Genomic DNA, 23,469 nt, shown 5'->3' on the forward strand with positions numbered 1-23,469 from the left:
ATGTAAGGATATTGGTCAAAAGGAGATTTTTTAAAAAGCATATATCAGGTAATATTAACCTAAAGAAAACTAATGCAGTGATATATTAATATAAGCTAGTAAAACAGAAACCACAAAACAGGCCCACCCAGATATGGAATTTGGTATGTGACAGAGGTGGCTTTATAAATCAATTTGAAAAGTAATGATTATTGAATAAATGGTCCTCATACAATTGAGTATCAACTCCAACTTCACACCATACATAAAAATAAGTTCTAAATTGACTTAGAAGATGTAAATATGAAATGTCATATTTATAATTTCCATCCAGGAAGGAGTTCTTGCAGAGATTATAGAAAGTACAAAATATAGTATTTAAAAAAGAGAATTAAAATTAAGGAATGGTAGAAAAGGACTTTTTACTCTATTGATAATATACTATTTTGATTTAAAAAATTTTCAAAGCATTTGTGGTAAAATGTTAATGTTAGTTAAATCTGAGTGAATGGTACATTACTATTTGTTAAATGTGTTGCTATGTTGGGTAAGCTAATTATTCAATAATTCAATAATTTTGATATAATATTTTTGTTCTATTTATGCTTCCCTCTCCATTATGATTCCCTCCTGTAATTACTGGGGCACTTTTGAATAACTTCTTGTAAAAACTTTAATACTAGTTATGTGAAAGTAATATTCATTTACATATATAGTGTGATAGTCTTATGAGACATCCATGCATCATATGGGTCGAGGGACAGTTCCTTGTAGGATAAGAACATCAAGTTTGTGGCAAATGCTGAGCATCCTTGGCTGCCAGCTAGTGATTGCCTGTAATAATCTCCTGATCATTGTGACAATAAAATGCTTACTTGTATTTCTGGACAATCACTCTATATTTATTTCCAAACATCCTCTAGGGTACAGTTATGTCACTGTTGAGAATCCTAGAATTAACAAAGAGAAGGGAGGGGAAAGAGAATACATCTTAACCTGGAGAAAATTCCCTTTTCTACGCTATATTTTATCACAGAGAAAGGGCAAAAATAAAAGGTATTTAACAGAGTTTAATTTTTAATAGGGAAATTATTTTTTAAAAACTTTAGTCCTGTTTTTCTGTTTATTGTCGGGGGTTTTTTGGCCTATTTCTCAGGTCTTTAGATAATATGAAAATGTTGAAACTGTTTTTAAATTTAATTTTGAAAACAGAGTTGATGTTTTTAACATAGAGATTATTGACAATGAATAATGGTGGGAGAGTTGAGATGAAATGGAGAATTTTTCTGACATTTTTCTTCCATTAATAATCACATATTTTTAGATGTATGTCATTAGTTTGTATGTGCAGTCTTTCCTTTTTTTTTTTTTTTTCTTTCAAATGATTGCCTTCAGTGTTCTACCTTTAAGACAGTTGTTTAAGTGACTTTCTACATTTCCAACAACAATAAGGCTAGTAGGACTCATCAAGGACAAAGATGGGCACTTTGGTAATGAGATCCCAAACTGAGTTTGCTGCTCAATAACTAATCCTATCAAAATAAGCCCTCATTAATCTTCCATCATTAAAATGTAGGTTCCCATTGCAGGAAAGATTGTGATTTCTGGCTCCTTTCCATTTGCCGTGGGTCACAGAACTCTGAATACTAAGCATTGCTGAAGCTTGAATAGTTAGGAATATTCTGCACTGATGTGATGCTTAGATTATATATATCATGGTAGTTATGTGATTTACATATAAATGGGGTGAGTAATGTGTATTTGGCAAAATTGGGGCCAGAGTGATTTCTATCATTTTTGTCTTGGTGTATGTTTCTGCTTCTGAAAATATACAGGCTTTTAAAATGAGAACAGGAAAGTACGCTCCTTCATTGTTAAGGAAACTATTTTTCTGAAATGCTATGAATAGCATTCAGCTTGCAAATTTGAAAAGTTGTCAGGTGGCCAGAAAGAGAAATGATAAGGGCTGTATCTCAGTATTTGTGCCTTTTGAACCTACTGTCACTACTAAAGATAAAGCTAACAAATTCAATGATAAGCAAATATGCTGGCAAAGCCATTGTCGTTCAACTACCATCCTGATGGATGCTTATACTACTACTGATTTTCTCCTTTCCTAAAAGTTTATCCCTATCATTTTCAAAATTTATGTTTATCTGAGTTTATATTTACAGAAAATGTGAAAGGATTTCTTAGAAATATTTATGCATTTGTTTTGTTTGTTCATTTGTTCCTTCATTCATTCCTGGCCTTCATGTTGTTACTATTATATAAAGAAATTTTAGGTTTTAATCTAAAAAGGAGACAGTATACTGACAGTGAGCTTTTTAGATTTTTACCAAGATGTTATTACGGGGTAAATCAGGAAAGTGCACCTTATTTAGAATCTCCTATAACAAGAGCCCCTGCTAACCTCTTCTTGTACATCTGTGGAGTGCTAGGGTGTGTCCTCTGGCTGCTGTTTTCCCTTACATTAGTCCTAACTCCATTCTACTGACCTTGGATTTTTTAAGGTCCTTGAATACAAAAAGCTTATTGAGCTCTCTTTCTCACAATAGAGCTTAGTTACCTTTCAGAAAGGACTCATATCTTAGAAACCAAAGACTTATTAATTCCATCGATACTGGCAAAGTAATATTTTGGTACTTTCTTGCTAAGAACACATGCACACCAGTTAAGTATCCAGCAAGTTTCCCTATTTAGTAAATCCTTACTCTGTTTTCAATCTAATGTATTCTTATACTGGTTGAGAGAAGTAAAAAGAAATATATGCTTAGTCAGTAAGTCAGACAGAGAAAGACAAATACTATGTCACTTATATGTGGAATCTAAAAAATAATATAAATGAAGCTATATACAAAACAGAAACAGACTCACAGACATAGAAAACAAACTTATGGTTACCAAAGGGAAGAGGGCGCAGGTCCAGGACAAATTAGGAGTATGGGATTAATAGATGCAAAGTACTGTACATAAAATAGATAAACAACAGAATTTACTGCATAGTACAGGGAATTAAACCCAATATCTTGTAATAACCTATAATAGAATATAATCTGAAAGAAAATGGAATAACTATGCTGTACACCTGAACCTAACACAATATTGTAAATCAACTATACTTCAATTTAAAAAAAAAGGAAGTATAGCATGATGCAGCAGTTCTTAAACTTTCTAGTCTCAGGACCTCTTTACATTTTAAAAAATTATCAAGTATCCCAAAGAGTTTTTATGTGTGTTATAGCTATCGATATTTGCTGAGACATTTTAAAAAATTATGTATTAATTTATTTAAAAATGACAATAATAATACCATTGGATGTTAACAAAATAACGTTTTTCTGAAAACTAAGTGTTTTTTGAAACAAAAAAATTGAAAAATGGTATTGTTTTATATTTTTGCAATTTCTATTTAATAGAGAAAAGCTAGATTCTCATGTCTGCTTCTAAATTCAATTCTGTTGCAATACATTGTTTCAGTTGAAGTACATGAAGAAAATCTGGTGGCCCTACAAAGGTGTGTAATGGCAAAGGGCCTTTTCAGACAGTGGTAGTTTCTTAAAGTTTAATTGCAGTGTATAATCTAAAGCTGTATCAGTGAGCTTTACTCTGTTATAATCAAATCCATCAGTCTGTCTTGCACTTTGCATGGCTCTTTTACCTATACGTGATTTTGCAATGTCATGCACTGCTCATTTGGAAAGTATTGATGTGCTGAATTATGCGGATCTTTCAACTATGAAACATTTCATTATACAATATCAAAAAATCACATTCATTAATAGTGCCACTGATCTCATCCAAAAAGTCATTAAATATTGGGGAACTGCCAGGCTCATAGGGGCAAATACAAGTTTTCTAAAATTCTAATCTTCACCTGACAGCTAGAATTTTTTCTTGAAGTTTCAGACTCAATTCATTTTTAAGAAATGTCTGCCAAATATCCAAGCCTGAAAACAAAATACTGTTTTTATGTCATTCTTTCAAGTAAAAAGTGACATTTCTTTTTAAAAAGCACTGCACTGACTCACAGTTCAAACAATTGTCCAAATGCTTTTTCTCAAGACAGTCTTTGTACTTCAGTATGCAGTGCAAGTGCTTTATGCATACTTCCCATTTTGTCTCATGGAACATTTAAAAAGATATTTAACAAAATTAATCATTTTTACTCCTTTATAAGAGTATAACTATTATTCTTTAGTGCCAGTACCTTGATTTGTGCCAGCAGGTTTATCCACCAGCGGTTTTACACCATTACCACAAATGTTAACATAGTAAAGAAGAGCAGAAACATCTTAGTATTGTTATGAAAATAGCTTTGAATTTTGGGGCCCTGAAGGGCCTTGACAATCCCCAGGAGTCTGTGACTGGTATTAAGAATAAGCACTCAGACACTGGTGTCAGTGGGCCAGGGATCTAATCCTGATTCTTCAACTTACTAACTGAATACTTGAGTTAGTTTCTCTTATCCACAGTCTCCTTACTGTTAATGTTGATTATAATAAATCTTACCTCATAAGATTATTGTGATGATTAAATGAGTTAATATGTACATACTGTTCAACACCATTATTGGTTTCTTATTTTACTTATTAGAATCTGATCACGTTGCACTATTTCTTTGGTTATATTAGTATGATTTACATTTAGAAAAGCATTTTATGGCAAACTATAATGGATATATTATTTCAATGCATCAGTTAACAACTACTTTGGTGGAGGAAATATAATGTTAACAACGAAAAAGTCTTGTTTGAGTTGGTAAGATTGCCATTCACCATTTTAAATTTTAACCTTTTTTATTTGCTTGGTTTTAAGGTACTTTTCTGTCTCCTTTAAAGTGCTGCATACTGCATAGCATGCTTTGTAGCCTTTTACTTAAAATAAATTAATTGTTTGAAAACTTCTAAAAGTTTTTTTTAGTACTCAGTGAGTTAATTGAAAGTACTCTGGTTGTATAGCTGATCATTCCCAAAAATGATAATGTGGATTTCAGAAACATTAAATTGTCCAAGTAATTTTATTATTAATTTCTACTTTATAGTTTTTCAGTTCAGTAATTTATTTTGTAAGTCAATTACTTTTTAATTTTTTTATTTTTTATTTTTTTTAGTATTAGGGAAATCATTACTTGCAAAAGATGTAACTAATTTAACCTTCGGTATACAAGGGAAAGAAAATTAACCATTTTACCCTCTGGATCCAATGGACCTTTTAAATTATTTTTGTTTGTTTAAGTCATTTTTGAATAATTCTAGCTACAAAATAAATGAGTCACAAGTATGAAATGCACAGTATGTCGAATATAGTAAATAATAATATGATATATTTGTATGGTAACAAATGGTAACAAATGGTAACTAGACTTATCACAGTGGTCATTTTGAAATGTATAGAAATGTCAAATCACTATGTTGTACACTGGGAACTAACATAGTGTTGTAGGTGAATTATACTTCAAAAACAAACAAACTCATAGAAAAGGAGATTAGATGTGTGGTTACCAGAGGTAGAGGACAGGAGAAAAAGGGGTAACTGGCTGAAGATAGTCAGAAGGTATTAACTTCTAGCTATAAAATAAATAAGTACTAGGGATGTAATATACAACATGATAAATATAATTAATACTATTGTATGTTACATATGAAAGTTGTTAAGAGAGTAAATCCTAAGAGTTCTCATCACGGGGGAAAATGTTATAAAAGCTTTTGGACTGTTACTAAGAATGATAATTGTGATTCCTGTGAAGATATCTGATATATGCCACATCTTTTGCCAAGTATTTTAGAGCCATTAACTAATCTCAGCTATCCTAAAGGTTCAAAGAGATATAGAACTACCAGATCACAAAGTCCAGAATTTCAGAGTTTCAAGAAAATATATGATAGTTTCCTGCTTTGAAAACTTGCTGTATTTCAAGCATCCTTTTCTTGAATGGACATACATACATTCCGCTAATACGGAGAATCATTGCAAGACATCCAGCTAACGGTCAACATGTATTTTACAGAGATGGCTTACAGTAACTTAAATATAAAAATACTTCTGACTTGAGGTAAACAGAAAATATGCTAATAAGAAGATAGATTAAGAAAGTCAATTAGAAAGGACTTCCTTTTGTATTAATAATAATTATTATTATATATGTATATAGAGAGAACACAATATATTTGTAAATAAAAAATCCATTTGATAAAAGATTCATCTAGAGTTTATTAAAAGAAATATTTAGTTTCTTAATATTTTTCATTTTTATACACTTACAAGTTTTCAGCCATAATTTTCCACTATTCAAAATCAGGTTAATGAGCCCCTGCCTTTGTTTTTCCTACTGATATTTCTAATTTAGACATTAGCAGACCATATGAAAAGATCTCATGAAATGGTAAATATCGTTTATTCTTTCTTGATATTGCTAGGGGGCAGTATTTACCCAGCTGACTCTTTTAGCAGAATAGCACTAGGTCACATCAAGAATATATAGTTTCATGATCTGGAGAAAATAGTTAAAAGAACGTATGATTTCTTTTCGTTGGGTTTGTTTCCAACTTTAAATCAGGAAATAGATAATAATATCTCTAACTTAATAAGACTAATTTTATATCTTTTTATATTTGTAATAAAATGTTTCATTATATAATTGTCATTTTAAAAATTGAAACCTGAACCACCCTAGTATTCAAAATTATTCTAGTTTGCTGTCTTTTTGTGTATCAGATTGTATTATGAAGATATACCAACATGCTAAGAAATTATTTAAGATGAAAATATCAGTTAAAATTTTAAAAGGGAGAAATATAGAAAGAATAAATAACAAACATTATAATCTCACATAATATATTACCTATTTATTTACCTGACTTCAATTTATCTTGTAAGAGACAACTGGTACTGGTGAGCACCTGGGAGTTGTTACATATTATATTAAAGAAATGTATTCAACTTGAATCATTACTTTTCAAATATCCAGTAGAATGTGCTTCATTTCGCTTATTTCTACTAACTGTTTACATAATAGTTGTCAAAGTATAGTTATATAATTCAAAATTTGAAGTTTTTTCAGTACTTTCCATTATTTAATACGAAGGATTAAATATATGTATACACCAAGAAAGAGTAGCTAATTTTCTCATTATCTCATATTTATTAAAAACTTCTCAAGAAATTGTATTATCTTGTGACTATTTGATCCTTTAATCCATCCCTTTCAATTGTCTTCATTACATATTTCATTCTTTCAACAAATAATTAAATGCCTATTATGTACCGGGCATTTCCCTAGGCCCTGGGTACATCAATGAAAAAAAAAGATGAACGGACAAAATATCTGCCCTCATTGAACTTATATTCTCATGGGAGGTTGACAATAAAGGAGATAAATATACGATGTGATATGTTAGGTAGTGGTAAATACTAAAGAAAAAAAATTAAACTATAGCAGGGACATGGAGATTAAATATTCAGGTAAAGGAGAAAGTGAATATTTAAGTAAGGTAGCCAGGGAAAGTCTCACAGAAAAGGTGATTTTTGAATAAATGCTGTAAGGAACTGTGGGAAAGAGCAATCCAAGCAGAAGCAACAGCAAGAGCTACAGCCCTGAGGTGTAAGCATGCCAGGGACATCAAAGGAGCAGCCAGGAGACCAGCGTGACTGGAGCACAGTGAACAGGGAGATGAGGGTCAAAGAGGTAACTGGCGGGCCGGAGTACACAGAATCTTATAGGTCATAGGACTTTAGCATTTATTGTCAGTAGTGGAAATCCACTGGGTGTTACATGTTCTGATATAAACATTTTGACAAGATCATTCTGCCTGCTATTGTAAGAGAAACCCAAGGAGGGACAAGGATGGAATCTAGAAGACTCCATTACATGGCTATTGTAATAATCTTGATAAGAGATAACGGTGGCTTGAATCAGGAAATTAGCTGTAGTGGTGGTAAGAATTTTTCATATTCTGAATACATTTAAAAATGTAGCCAGCAGGACTGCTGGTGACAGTTATACAATGTGAGAGAAAGAGGAGTTTAAAATAATTACAGAATTTTTTTTACCTGATCAGTTGGAAGAACGGCAGTTCTCTTAGCTTAATATTTGGAAGACTGTATGTGGAGGCAGTGTTTGGAAGAAGTTTTAGGAGCTCAGTTTGGGACATGTTATTGATATCTATCAGATGTACATGTGGAAATGTGAAATAGGCATTTGGACATAAAAGTTTGGAATTTGGGGAGGAGGTCTGGGATAGAGCTATAAATGAGTCCTCACATAATTTGGAGAAAAATAGAAAAGACAAAAGTTCTAAACACTGAACCTAGGGCATGCCAATATTTAAGTCAGAGAGATAAATAAGAACCAACAAAGGATATGGAGAAGAAGCAGTCAGGAAACTAGATGAATGTGATTTCTTGGAAGCTAAGTGGGGAGGGGACTTGTTTTGAGGAGATGAGTGTAGTCAACTATGTCAAACCCTGCTGATTGTTAAAGACTGAGAATGAGAATAGGCCATTAGATTTAGCAACATGGAGATCTCTGGTGACCAAGATAAGAGCAGTTTTGGTGGTGAGGTGGAGACAAGAACCTAATTGTAGAGATCAAGAAGGTATTAAATGAATAGCTATTGTTCTTAATGAACTGTAAGCTCCTTATAGGCTGGAACTATGCTTCATTCACTGCTTATCCTTCAGGCATAGAGTCAGTTCTCACTTGCTCCACATTTTGTTCTATTCAGACCTCCAATGAATTCCATGAGGCCCACTCACATTAGGGAGGGCACTCTGTCTTACTAAGTATGCTGATTTTCATGTTGATCTCATCCAGCAACACACTCAAAGACAAACCCAGAGTAAGGTTTAAATATCTGGGCATCCCATGTCAGTCAAGTTGACAAATAAAATTAACCATCACAAGACTTCTTTTGTGATTATCAATATGGTTGCCTTTAAACCTACCAGTTTGTTATTTTTATCCTATTTGTTCTATCACTTCTTTGTTCTCTTTTTCCTTTTTATCTGCCTTTGGATTTGTTAGATTTGCGTGTGTGTGTGTGTGTGTGTGTGTGTGTGCGTGTGTGCGAGCGCGCGCGTGCACACGCACTTACCTCCTTTGTTGTTTTCCTATTGGTTTTTTAAAGATTTATACAGTGGTCCTCAACAAGGGGCAGTTTTCCTCTTGGGATTTTTGGCAATGTCTGAGACATTTTTGGCAAAAGTGAGCAAGAACTACTGACATCTAGTTAAGAGGCTGAGTTGCTGCAATAATCTTAAAAAGCAAAGTACAACCCTTCCGCCACGAAAGATTATCCAATCCAAAATGTAAATAATTCTGAGGTTAAAAAATTCTAATTTATACTATGTTTTTTAACTTATTACAATCTGCTTTTAAGTACTATTATACCACTTCACATATGGTATAAATACAACATATATCTTCATTTCACCTCCCAGCATTTGTATTATTGTTGTCCTACCTTTTATTTCTACATACGAACTCCACAATAAATTATTGTTTTTGCTTTAGTCAATTATTTTTAAAAATTTTGAATAAAAGTTTTTTTTAATATTTAAATACATATTTATAATCCTGAGTCTCTTCATTCTTCTGTATGGATCCAGATTTCCATCAGGTATAATTTTCCTTCTGCCTGAAAGACTGATTTCAGCATTTCTCATAGTGCAGGATTGCCGGTGAATTCTTTCAGCTTCTGTGTGTGTGAGACTCTTTGTTTCACCTTTGTCTTTGAAAGACATTTTTGCTGGGCATACAATTATAAGTTGATAGAGTTTTTTTTTTTTTTTTTAATGCTTCAAAAATACTGCTCCACTGTCATTTTTGTGCCCTGTTTTTGACAGGAAAAAATTCTTCTCATTGACACATAATGTGTCTTTTTTCTCCGGCTATGGTGTAAGATTTTTCTCCTCACCACTGATTTTGAGAAATCTGAGTGTGATGTACCTTGGTATAGTTTTCTTCATATTTCATGTGCTTTGGGTTCTTGAGATTATTTAATCTATCAGTTTACAATTTTCATCATTTTTAGATAATGTTTGGCTGTTATATCTTCAAATATTCTTTCTGTCCGCTCTCATCTTCTCTCTCTTGAAGTCTTCAATAACGTATGTATTCAGCCTGTTGAAGTTACACACTGATGCTTAGGACATGTTTTGATTTGGGTTTCTTTTTTTCCTTTTTCCCTCTGTCCCTGTTTCATTTTGGATACTTTCTATTGCTGTGTTTTCAAGTTTACTAATCTTTTATTCTGCAACGTCTAATCTGCTCATAAGCCCATTCAGCGTAATTTTTGTCTCAAACATTATATTTTTTATCTCTAGAAGAATTTTCTTTTTCTTTTTTTTATATCTGCTGTGTCTCAACTTAACATGTTCAATGCTCTATTAGCTTTTTGAGCATGTAGAGTATATATATAAAAGGTGTTTTAATATCTTGGCCTGCTATTACAAGCATTTATGTCAGCTCTGTGTCCATTTTGATTGAATGATTTTTCTCCTCATTATGATCATTTTTTTCCCTACTACTTTACACTGCCGGTATTTTTTATTGGATTTTAGTCATGGAGAATTTTACCTTGTTGGAGACTGGGTATTTTTATGTTCTTGTAAATATTCTTGAACTTTATTTTGAGATGCAGCTAAGTAACATTGGAATGGTTTGATCATTTCAAGGCTTGCTTTTAAGAGTTGTTAAGTGAGACCAGAGCAGCATAATATGGGAGGATAATTTTGCCCCATTACTAAGGCAATATCCTTTTGATTACTCTACCTGATGCCTTGTTTATTACAGTGTTTTTAAAAATTCTAGCTGGTGGTAAGATGAGCTATGCCTGCTTTTGTGTGAGCCTAGTGTGTTTTCCCCCTTGATCCTTTCAAGTGGTTCTTCCTTCCTTTGTACAGTTTCCTGATACATGTACTCTTCTAGTCGGTGGGAAAAGAGATGGTTAGTTTGTTGTTGAAGTAACTCAGATAAGATTCCTAATGATGAACAATTGACTTTGATCAGAAGGGAAGAAGGTAATATATTTTACATCATCTCCTTAAAAGAAAGAAAAGTTGAATAATAGTGTTGTAACTTATTTCTATTGACTGTATTTTTAAAATTAAATTAGCCTGAGGAGTTCATATTTTATTATATTTTATTGTTTTGACATTCCATACTCTACAGTGAAGTCAGTTTTCCCATTTGTAATATATATGTGTCAGTGAATATAAATAATGATCCTGTGGAGAGCAATGAGCTTTATTTCATTTACAGTACTTAGATTTTAATGTAGTGTATAACTACTTATGGTTCTTGACTCACATTTAATAGCATAGATACTCAACTGTGTGCAATGCAAAGAAAAATACAACTCTAGTCATAAATTCACAATTGATAGGTGCCAAAAAATATTTATTTAAACCCTATAGGTAGTACAAAAGTCTTTGTCTAATAGGAGACTGCATTGACATAAAACATAAAATAAAATTATGGAAAACAGTATGGAGATTCCTCAAAAAACTAAAAATAGACTTATATGATCCAGCAATCCCGCTCCTGGGCATGTATCTAGAGGGAACTCTAATTCAAAAAGATGCATGCATCCCAATGTTCACAGCAGCACTATTTATAATAACCAAGACATGGAAACAACCTAAATGTCCATCAATAGATGATGGCTAAAGAAGTTGTGGTATGTTTATACAATGGAATACTACTCAGCCATAAAAAAAGGATAAGATAGTGCCATTTGCAGCAACTTGGATGGACCTGGAGATCATCATTCTAAGTGAAGTAAGCCAGCCAGAAAGAAAAGAAAAAATATGGTATCACTCATATGTGGGAAAAAAATACACAAATGAAATTATTTACCAAACAGAAACAGACTCACAGACATAGAAAACAAATATGGTTACCGGAGGGGAAGTGGAGTGGGAAGGGATAAATTGAGAGTTTGAGATTTGCAGATGCTAAATGCTATATATAAAATAGATAACAGGTTTCTACTTTATAGCACAGGAAACTGTATTCAATATCTTCTAGTAACCTATTATGAAAAGGAATATATGTATGTATATGTATGGCTGAAACACTATGCTGTACACCAGAAATGGACACATTGTAAACTGACAATACTTAAATTTTTTTAAAATTAGAGCTTTTTCAGATTTTTCTATAAATTATTATTGGCTATTGATACTTGTTCTTAAAGGAGATTTTACTCTACTTTTAGAAATTAAGAATGATTTCTCACTTTTGGAATTTCACAAAATTAATTAAAAGTGTGTGTTTCATTTCTAAATAGTAAACTTAGGAAAATAAATTTGTCACTCAGCTAAAGAACCAAATTATTTCATTCCTAGATCTCATTACTTTTAGAAACTTCCCATTAATTTATAAAGTGGTAATAGAAAGCTTATGTTTCTAATATCCTTTAATGAGACATTTCGGACATTTTTCAAATATCATCTCATCATGTCTCAAAAAAATATTCAGTAAGTGTAACTCAGCACTAATGAGGACTATTCAAATCTTAATATTTTGTTCGTGAGAAGAGTTCTCCTCTGAAAAGTACTCCCTTGAAATTAGCATGCTAGCATTGTATTTGGGTTAGGCCTTGTCTTGAGTGTATCCTTTGATGAAATGAAGACATTCTGTGGCATAAACCTTGGCAAAAGGGTCTTCTGCAGCATTTGTGATAGATATCATTATTTAATTGGGTATTTGCATTAATAATTATAATTATCAACATTCTCTTCTATTTTAATCAGTAGAGTAGACCAAAACATAGAGCTGGTTTTTTACCATTCAGTTTATTGGTAGTCATTCTAATTATCTCTTTTATTTCTTCTTTGTTCGTCCCCTGCATCCCTTTCTTTTTCCACCCACAGCTCTATGCCATCCCTTGGTTTCTCACCATGTTTACTCGTAAGTATCATCTTCCCTTGTCTTTTGATATTGTATTATCAAAAGGACAGCTCCATTCTTCCCCAGTACATTATAGTTACAATAATATTAAGCAGATTTAATTATATAAGCATCCTTATGTAATTCTAGTGTTACAGGGTTGGGTAAAAAAGAAATTATGATTGTTCTGACTGCTAAATATCAAAACGAGTGTTCTCTAGGATGAAAACCTGTCTTACATGCCATGACATTCACAAAATCTCTGCCCTCTATTGAAAAATAAATTAATATTAACTATAGTATTTACATAAAGTTTTCAAAGGCAACTTTTACAATCAAATCAGACTCAATTTTTAGAGATTGTCTAATAAGTAATGCTTTTATTTCTTATACTAGAATTTCTCTAGAAATAAAAGTTTATGTGAATGTATAATACTTTTAATCAGTTACAGATATTAGTATGGTGGATATCCTGCTTAAATATGTACATATGATAAGTGGAATACAATATTTGAAGTAGGTCTGTATGCACTGACCTAAAAAGATGTTAAGATTGTTATTAAAAACGGAAATGGAAAAAGGACAGTTGCAAAAGTAGAAAATTGTTAATCAGATTTTTTGATGAGAATTTGAAAAAGCAATGTTTAGAGTGTATAATAGAAATGTAATAATACTGAATCTATAACAATACTGTAATTCTTCTAATTAAAAAACTTATGAGAATAATATAACTGGAAAATTCTAGGAATTAATAGACTGAATTTGAACAACTATACTAAGATTAATAGAGATTAGAAAATGTCATCTATTCGATCAATCTGATTGTCAGTTTTTTAAGATGTCTTAGGAATCAATAAATCTACAAAGCCAAGTAAACATTTTATAAAAACAGTTTGATAGTATTTGCTTTTTAATAGTTTTGGCCATAAAAAATTGTCATATGTCTAGTAAAGCAGCTTATAGTTGTTTTAATTTTTATTTTGTTTTTTTTAGTTTTAATTAATTAATTTATATTTGTCATTTTACAGATGTATTTCCACTGCACAAAATTTTCCACCTCTGGGACACCCTACTACTTGGGAATTCCTCCTTCCCATTCTGTATCGGAGTAGCAATTCTTCAGCAGCTGCGTGACCGGCTTTTGGCAAATGGCTTTAATGAGTGCATTCTTCTCTTCTCTGATTTACCAGGTATAGATTATATATAAAGAGAATCACTAAATGAAATGTAATTATAGGATAATGAGACATTCTTATAACAGTTTGGAATGATCATCTAGGCCTTCAGAATCTCTTCTAGTTGAACCTCATCATCCCTCTCTGAATTCTCTCCCTTGTATACTACCTCTTCTGCTGGCCCAGCATTGTAAACAGAAAACTGGGTCATACTAGCTCACTGTCATTTACATTCATGTCATTGATGCCACCAAAAAGGTAAAAGAGGTAGGGGGGGTTATGACATATTTGTCTTTTTGCTTAGGATAGACCCGTTTATCTTCAGCAGATAGAGAGTAAATAAAGGCCACTTGGGAAGGTGTTTGAGAATCTAATTTACATGGATCTTTGCTTTCTCCTCTCCATAGCGGCATGCTAATAATTTGACAGTTTGAGGAGAGAAAATACTGTCCTCTTGGGAGGGCAGATCACACTCCAGGGAAATTCCGTGTTATACAATGCATGATAATACGTTAAGCTGTATTGTATTCACAAGTGAGGAGTTCATAAATCTAGGAGTTGAATGCTGAAGTGTAGAAATCTGAATTTTAACTATGGTTTAACCTTTGATACTATAGCTGAAAAGATGAAAGTAATATGGTTGCATAGAATATAACAATCTGTGGAAGACAAATACTAAACTACCTTTTTGCAGAAACCAAAATGTTTTCAGGTAGAAAAATTCTACTTTCTTCAAATAGCATTGTATTGGCTCCAATCCTTCTATGAGTTTATTGCTGTTCTCCATATGTTCAGGCAGGCACGAGTGGTTGCTGAAAATAAACACACTTAAAATTGTCCAAGAGATAAATTTGCTTAAAAATCAAACAAAGAATAAAAGAAAGGTATTTTAAGATTATGTATTTAATAAGTACTCTCAAGAAGACTAAGAAACCTGTTATCTACACCAGTTTTTATTTTTAGTCGATGATCTATATCTGGATCTGTTAACCATTTCTCTGTTGTTGAAAATCTTCATCCTTTTTGGGAAAATAATAAGAAAAATTATTAGATTTATTTAAAATCTCTCTTTCCCCCCAAATTACAAGTATCACCATCAGCTTTCTAACTAATCAAACTTTAATTAAAGTCAATTATTTCTTATATGAACAAATAGTTTAGCTCTTATGTTATTTTTTTTCTAGGATATTCTTTATGAAAATCAAGTTATCTGTCTTTTTTTTTTCCTGTTGGTGTTGAACAGTTACAAACAAGCTTGTTTTACAAACTGCAAATACTGTCTGTACCCTACAGATATTTTCCTGTTATTCCTAACTTGCCAAGGTAAACAGAGGATGATTGATTAGGGTTAAAAGAATTTTTATGGTCTGGTCTAAAAAATATATATTAGGAATAATGATTGTACATTTTCAAGTCAAAGAAATTTAATGCCTTTCCTGTTTTGAACACAAATGTTCCAGTTATACACTGGTAAAAGAATCTATTTTCATATTATGTAGGCAGGTTAGTGGTAACTCTGCTTATCCATTAAAATAAAGTTATTATTTTGGAAATCAGAAAGTGAGAATATGTGTTTGTTGGAACTGACTTGTTGAAAAGGTAAACACTACTTACTTTTGAAAATAGGAAGCCCTCTATTGATGTGGATTCCCTTTATCCTCAGTGCCATTTTTCTGGTTCATAACTTACTTGGTCACTGTATATGATTCCTGTTGGGGAAAAAAAGAGTTTGTAAGAAAAATGTGACTTAAAAAGAGGGGGAGTGTCAAAGCAAACTTAGCCCTTAAGTACACCTGTGTTTCATTTTATTTTTTATCAAAATGCACTTATTTGGGATGTCTTGCCTAATTAGATCTGAAAGATGTCCTTTTTTCATCATGTTGAGCCTCCTAACTGTATTTGATGCTTGAAGGAACTGGGAAGTGGTCCTGGGAAGTCCTAAAAAATGAATCCAGATTAATACATAAACAAACACACTGAACATGCCTTTTCTAAGCAAAATATTATGTGACTTAAGCTTGGAATATATTTGAAAGAAAGAAAACATCATTTCTTAAGTCTACAAAAAAAGAATAGATAGGCTAACTCTGTATTTCACCTTAATTCTTGAGACAGACTTTGTAGATAAAGATAGGTTAGGATTAATCATTAATTTGAACTCAATTTTAAATTGCTTTACTGAAATACCCAATTAACTGAGTTTAAAAGCATAAGTAAGCAGTCAGAACACGTTTAACTAAATTCTTTGCTGAAACAGATTAGCATATTCACTGTTCAAAACATCTGTTGACAATAATATGATGGAAACACTATCCAGTTGGAAACCTTGTGAACAAAATAAGCTTCTGGAGTTTTGTGTGTTTTCTGTTGGGGAGAGGGGCTCAGAGGAGAATCTGTTTCATGCCTCTCCCTTAGTTTCTTGGTGGTTGTTGGCAGTCCTTGGCGTTCTGTGGCTTGGGGCAGAATGACTGCAACCTCTGCCTCCGTGGTCACATGTCATTCTCCCCTATGTCTGTGTCCAAATTACCCTCTTCTTACAAGGACTCCAGTCATTGGATTAGGGCCCACCCAACTCCAGTATGATCAGGTCTTTACTTGATTATATCTGCAAAGAATGAGCTGCCTGAGGACCAACTTTCATTCTCACTTACATCAAGATGACTGCACCAACAGGACACCACCAATGCAACAGATGACTGTTGACACTCCCCTAGGTGAAGAAATATCAGTGTTTTTTCCCTGTTAATTGTCCTTTCTAGGTTTTTTCCTACAGATCCTAGTGGGTTTTTTTCCCTACCAATAGCCTAGTGGTTAAGAGCATGGAGTATGGAACCACATCAACTGGTTTTAGGTCCGGGCTTTACCACTTACAATTTTGTGACCTTAGGGACATGACTTAAACTCTTTGTATCTGTTTCTTTAACCCTGACTATATGAAAGTGATAACAGTACTTACCTCCCAAGATTGTTGTACTGAATAAATCAGCATATCTGAAAAATTTAGAGCAGTGCCAGCAAAGAGGAAGTGCTATGTAGGTGATTATTATTATTAATGTTATTATCATCATTATTATATAATTTTCCTCACTTTTTTGTTTGTATCATGGCATGCTTTACAATTGATAGAATAAATGAAGCAATCATCCCATTTGAGTCTTTCTATAAATTATTGAGGTAGATATCAATCATATAGATTTCCTTATTAGCAAAAGCAATTAAGGAATTACCTAAGAAGTAAAGTAAGCCTTCAATGTTAAATGTATATTATGACTAAGAAGAATAGCTCTTTTCATTGCTCAGAGACAGCATGGTATAGTGGATAGACAGCCCAGTCTTTGGAGTCAAGACATAAGGGTTTGAGTCCTAGCTCTACCACTCACTACCTGTGTGACTCAGGAAAGTTTCAGAATGGTTCTGCCACTGAAAAGAGTGGTCTGTGGAGTGAAACAGATATGAGTTCACATCCCAGCTCTGGCATATAGTAGTTGTGTGAATTTGGGCAAGTTTTTAACCTCACTGGAAAGAGGCTCCTCTACATTATGAAAGTTTCACTAAAATAAAGGTAATTTCTGCTTTAATGTTAGAGTATGAAAGATAATATACATAATGCACATGACACAAAACCTGCTACCAAGTATGCATAACTATTTTTTCAAGTAGGTGTCACATTTAATATTTTAAGAATGCAAATAATGTGTAACATTCAATCCTTGTAAGTTCCCTCTCCTTTCTCCTTTCTTCCTCTTTTCCACAACTTTATACTAACTCTTTAGTTCTTGAACAGAGAGCACAGCAGGAAGGCATTGTTATTTTTGCCAAAAATTGCTTCCAACTTCTGTTCCCTTGTAGTAAATGATACAGTGTGATGTCACATTCCAAGAAAGTACAAGTGGTGCTAGAAAATCTTGTTAAAAGTTCTTGATATGTATTGGTAGATGTGTCATTTTAGTACTAGAGGAAATAACCATGAGAGCAGTACATTTGTCATTTCTCAAGCAATCTGAAAATAGTGGTAGGGTATTTTGGAAGAAATACTGGGTTTTTCATAGTGCCATCCAATACTGAATGTTGGCCACTGATGTTAAGAAAACAGTTTCCACAAGAAGCTTCCCTGTTCCTGGGGCCCCTAGATTAGGCATTCATAGATTTTTACTCCCTAATAGGCAGGGTCAAGGCCCCTGCTCAGCTATGGGAGATAGACTACCACCCCTCTGCACCCTTATAAGATTGTGGGAGTAAAATTTCTGAGGGGAAAGTGAGACAGGAAGGAAGAGGGCAGGACACAGCCATAAAGAAATGACACAGCAGTTAGCACCAAGATGGCATGAAAGTCCACTCCCAATAGACCTGGAAGCCCAAGATGGCCAGAATTTTGACCTCTAGTGGACCTTGAGGTTCATTATACACATTGTAATGTACTAGCGTGGTGAATGACACACCCACAGGTGCCATGACAGTTCTGAAGCCAACCATGAAAGTTCAAAACCAGGGTGGTGGCCCAATTCCTGGGAATCCCTGCCCCTTCCCCAGGGTAGTAGGAATAATCCTCTCACTTCTTAATATATAAAAACTAGCAACACTGCACTCTCTCTTGCCTTCTGAGACCGCCCGTACTCTTGTCTATGGAGTATGTATCTACCTTTACTTTAACCTCCACGCACATCCCCCACCATGTACATCTCTAAATAAATCTACTTTTACTCAAAAAGAAAAAAAATCGTTAATAATTTCAGAATGGATTTGTAGCTGAGATGTTTAAATGTTTTTTTTTTATTTTATTGGTGTATTTCCTTTGTACAGTTGAAAATTAATTCAACGTGTGTATGTCATTATGGTTGAAATAAGTTCTTAGAGTGTGTATCTTTGTACCTCTGAGCATCTTCAAAGATAGGAATCTTTAGAAGAAGTTTTTTTAAGGACCTATAGAAAGAAATTGGGAAATATGTATGGAAGAACACTTAATATATTCTCAGAGGTTAAAATAGTTACTTTACCACTAAAAGAAAGAAATATGTACATATAAATACAGCGAAATAGAGAGTCTGTTGAAGGGACTTGAGCATATGAAAACTTTGAAATCTTATTTGAAGGAAGAAATTAGCGTTTGGCTGAAACATCTTAGTTGTATGATGTGTGTTTGATTATGGAAGCTAAGTTGAAGTGAAAAATTTTAAATAAAATTTTGAGATTTCATTTCAGTGTTACCCACATACTTCACAATGGGATTCATTTTAAGCACATAATGAAAAATACTGGTAGTATCTCACTATTGTGTAGCACTTCAAGGGTTCCTCAAAAGTATTGTATTAATATCTTAAGTAGCTAGGAAAAAATGTACTTATTTATTCTGACTTAAAGCACTTTTGTAATGCAGTCTTTATCATTATTTAGCATAGCATGGAATACTTAATAAAAACAGTACACTTTTTGAACAACACAGTTATGTGCCAGGTTCCCTACAATCTATAATTAGAAATCCAGGCCATTTTTTTCAAATAATATACAGATATGTTGGAACTGAAAGAAAATGAGTTAAGTTATTAAAAATTAAGAAATAGAGCAAAGTATAAAATATGTAAACTCTTAAATCTGTCTTATTATTTTCCTGTTTATCCTCAAGATGGAATTGGAAATTAATGAGAATAAGAGAGTGAGGAGGAAATTCGACTCAATTTATGAAATTTCATAGATTTTTAAGATACTTTTGACATTCCCCATAGTGGGAAAGAAGGGCAGTGAGAAGTGATCTAGCTTTTTTTGTTGTTGTTGTTTTTTGGATGAGGCATGAGGTTCAATTAACAGTTACTTGCTTTCATTGAGAGATAAATATAAATGAAATAGGATTACCATAATATTTTTATGTAATCTCCCAATTGTAAACAGTGGCTCAAATTTTTAAAAACTGTAACACTTAAGCCAAGTATAACTGATTGTAGCCAGTTGGCTACTAATTTGTGACCCCTTTATTAAGTAAATAGTTATAATGGTGTTAAGTTCTATAGACAGCAATAGGAATTTATAGCAGGACACACCAAGTCTGAGGAAGGAATAATGCACTTTTCTGTGCTAGTATTTCAATTTGGCTCTTCTATATTGGTTGCATTTCCCTGTCCATTCACTTTGACTATATTTTCCGTCAAGTCCTTGAACATATCTATAGTAATTAATTTAAAGTCCTTATTTGCTAAGTCCTATTCTGGATCATCTTGTAGGTATATTTCTATGCTTCTCTTGATTTTAAGTCACATTTTTCTGCTTTGCATATCTAATTATTTATTATATAGTGGATATTAATAAAAGTATATTGTAAGGAGTCAATTTTATCATCTTTCTTTAAAGAATGTTGAGTTTTGTTCTGCTAGACAGTTAAATAACTGGTGGGCCCTTTTGTTCATATCAAATTGGTTTTATTCTTTGTTAAGGTGGGTCTCTTTTAATTTTTTTATTTAGCTAAACAATGTGGCATGTCTAGGTCCTTAACTTAATACCCAAGGTGCTCAGTGGGAACTCTCACTCTGACCTGACCAGGCTTTGACAAATACTCATCTTTGTGATCCCTCAGCACGTAATACCATAACTTGAATATAGTAATAACTCATTTAGTTCAGTTTAATTAAATAAACAGTAGGGAAGCCTTTATGGACACATTGGCATGGGGAAATATTGAGACCTAAACTTAAGTGTATACATTGTTAATTCTCATATATATAGTAAGCTTCATTTCAAAAGTTAGATTGTGAATAAAAAATTTTGGCAATGTGGATAATCTTTAGTTATCAAAACTTAGAATCACTTTTAGAGTTTAAAATCTTTTTAAGATTTTTAATCTTGTGTAATCATTGCAACTATATTAAGTAGCTTTCTTATTATCTCCATTTTGCTCTTGAACTAATTGAAACACATTGAGGTTATAGATTGTAGTTAGTAACTGGCATTTAGAATTCAAATCCAGTACTTTTTACTAAGCAAGGGAACATGTTACATGTTTAAGAAGCAGTTCCATATCAGCAGTTTCAAATGGTTCAATCTAGTAGCTTCAAAAGTTCAATTCTGACATCCTAGGAAGCTCATTTAAATTATAATAATGACATTACTTGCTATTAGATAAAACCCTTAGGTAACATACTAGCCATTGCTTTATGCATGTGTTAGTCCTTTCTCAGTAAACAACAAATAAAAACTTGATTTTTAAAAAGTTTTAACTCATTTTAAATATAAAATGTTATTTCTACAATTTATCTTCCTTTATTTAAGCAAGCCATGTTTTGTAATTGTGGTTTGGATATACAAAATCATTTATTTCCCATCCATAGGAGTTCTACTGTCTACTTATTCCGTACCTGCCTCACAAAGACAACCATGAGTTTATTCTCTCAAACAAAGGGTGGTATGGAACAATAATCATACTATTATTAAGTACAGATGAGGATTTTAGAGTGGGGAAGAAAGCGTTTCTGTCCAATATGTTAAATGTCTTGCATAAACCAAGATATTCTAGAATGGCTTCAGTGACCCCTCTTGTCCTGTGATTACATAATTAGGATAAAATTATTAATACTTTAATTCTTACAAATCCAGAGTGCCCAGTAAATGTCCTGGGGATTATTCTTTTTAGTGAGAGTATTCTTTGACAATGGAGTTTATTTTGCATTTGAACAAAGTCATAATTTGTTTCCTTTGTCAAGTGATAAATCAACTATAATAAACAGATTATGACTTGATTACAGATTTGTGACTTTCTTTCAGCAGTTCCTTTTCAAAAACACTCTTAATTTTAAAAAAGTATCCTTGGAGATAACTACTATGCCATTTTTACTGATTTTACTATATTGATACATTGTTATTAACTGAGGTCCATAGTTTAGTTGTGTTGCAGAGTTCTCTAGGTTTTTGACAAATGCACAGTGTCATGTATTCACCATTGCAGTATTATACAGAACAGTTTCACCACTCTAAATATTCACTGTGCTTCAGCTGCTCATCCATCCTCTCCTACTCCCCCCATCCCCCGAAACCCTTGGCGACTAGTGATCTTTTTTTTGTCCTTACAAAGTTTTGCCTTTTCCAGAATAACATATGGTTGGAATCATAGACTGTGTAGCCTTTCAGACTTTTTCTGCTCGTGGCTTGATAGCTCATTTCTTTTTATCACTGAATAATATTCTAAGTCTTTGGATTTTGAAAAGTAGAAAAGAATAATTTTTTGAAAACATTCTCTTTTTAAAGAGAAATCTGTCAAGTGTAAAATAGAAAACTAGCCTATTTTTTAACTGAATTTAAAACAAGAAGCAGACTAAATGGGATCCAAGGCTTATACTTTTTAAAATTTTAGTCGAAGTGCTAAAATTTTTCATGTTTTCTGTATATCTAAAAGTTTGCCTATTAAATACTTGAGTTCCTACTATATGCTAGAATAATCTTATTTATACCTCATAACAGTCCCAGAAAGTATCATTCCTGTTTTATAACTGAGAAAAGAGATGCAGAAAAATGAGTTGGCCAAAGCCGTACAACTTGTAAGTAATTGAACTGAATCAAAACTAGATAATGCTGCCTCCTGGGTTAATCTTTCCTGTGTGCCGTTGTTACTATACTGCCTTCTGAGCAAGTATCTTAACTGCTATTTTGCAGGCCAGGGACCAGACCAAGGGAGTGAGACTCCATGCTCGCCATGCCCATCTCCTAACTTCATTCCCACCCCTTTTGAACTAGAGCCTTTAAAATTTGGAAACCTTTGTAATTCAGAATAACAAATTGTACACATGTTTATCTCTGCTTCCTTCTGAAACATCACAAAAGTGACAGTAAGGGAATGAAAAAAGTATAATTCGAAGAAGAAAGAGAATATAAGTGCACTAGTAGACAAGAAATGTCAACAAGTATTTGGAAAATAGAAAGCAGTTACATCACTTAATAAAGCAAAGAATACTGAAACTTTCCTGCAAAGGAGGATACCAAAAAGAAGCAAGCCGATTCTTGATGCAGACCAAAAGGTCTCCAGAGTTGAAGGTGAATGAAAAATGAGGCAGAAAATCAGAAAAGAAGCAATTGAATGTGTTTTTGCATAAGGAATAGTTTCATTTCTCCTGCCTTTGCAAATCTTTGCAACCACCCTCTTAGCCAAGAGTCTACTGGTCTGCAGAAGACTGGAAGATAAGGGCAGATCTAGATTTTGTGACATGAAGCTTATGCAGTGTCAGGAGATGCCCTTCTTTAAGAATAGGTTATAAATTACAATCTAAAATTAGGCTATTAAAAGACCATTAGAGCAAAGAGATCACAACAAATTACAAAATTAAAAAACATAATGTTTTTATTCATTAAATGTCTATTCCTCATTTTTTGCTTCTTTCTCATTGATCATCTCTTCATATAACAACAGTTGTGCAGTATTTTCTATAGAGAAAATAGATAATAAGT

At 32.8% G+C, this 23,469-nt stretch overlaps 1 protein-coding gene across 6 annotated transcripts in view; it reads left to right on the forward strand.

Annotated features, from left to right (window-relative positions):
• Positions 1-23,469, forward strand: part of TBCK (TBC1 domain containing kinase) — a 197,058-nt gene that overhangs the window by 82,006 nt on the left and 91,583 nt on the right. For all 6 annotated transcript variants that reach the window (XR_012499465.1, XR_012499462.1, XR_012499463.1 and 3 more), the window contains exons 21-22: positions 12,859-12,895; positions 13,903-14,064. Coding sequence is in view for 1 of the 6 variants with exons in the window: in XM_010953629.3 (XP_010951931.1) it covers positions 12,859-12,895; positions 13,903-14,064 (199 nt within the window). In the remaining 5 variants the exon portion in view is untranslated. The remainder of the gene's footprint in view (positions 1-12,858; positions 12,896-13,902; positions 14,065-23,469) is intronic.

Source organism: Camelus bactrianus, chromosome 2 (assembly GCF_048773025.1).
Source record: "Camelus bactrianus isolate YW-2024 breed Bactrian camel chromosome 2, ASM4877302v1, whole genome shotgun sequence".
NCBI lineage: Eukaryota > Metazoa > Chordata > Mammalia > Artiodactyla > Camelidae > Camelus > Camelus bactrianus.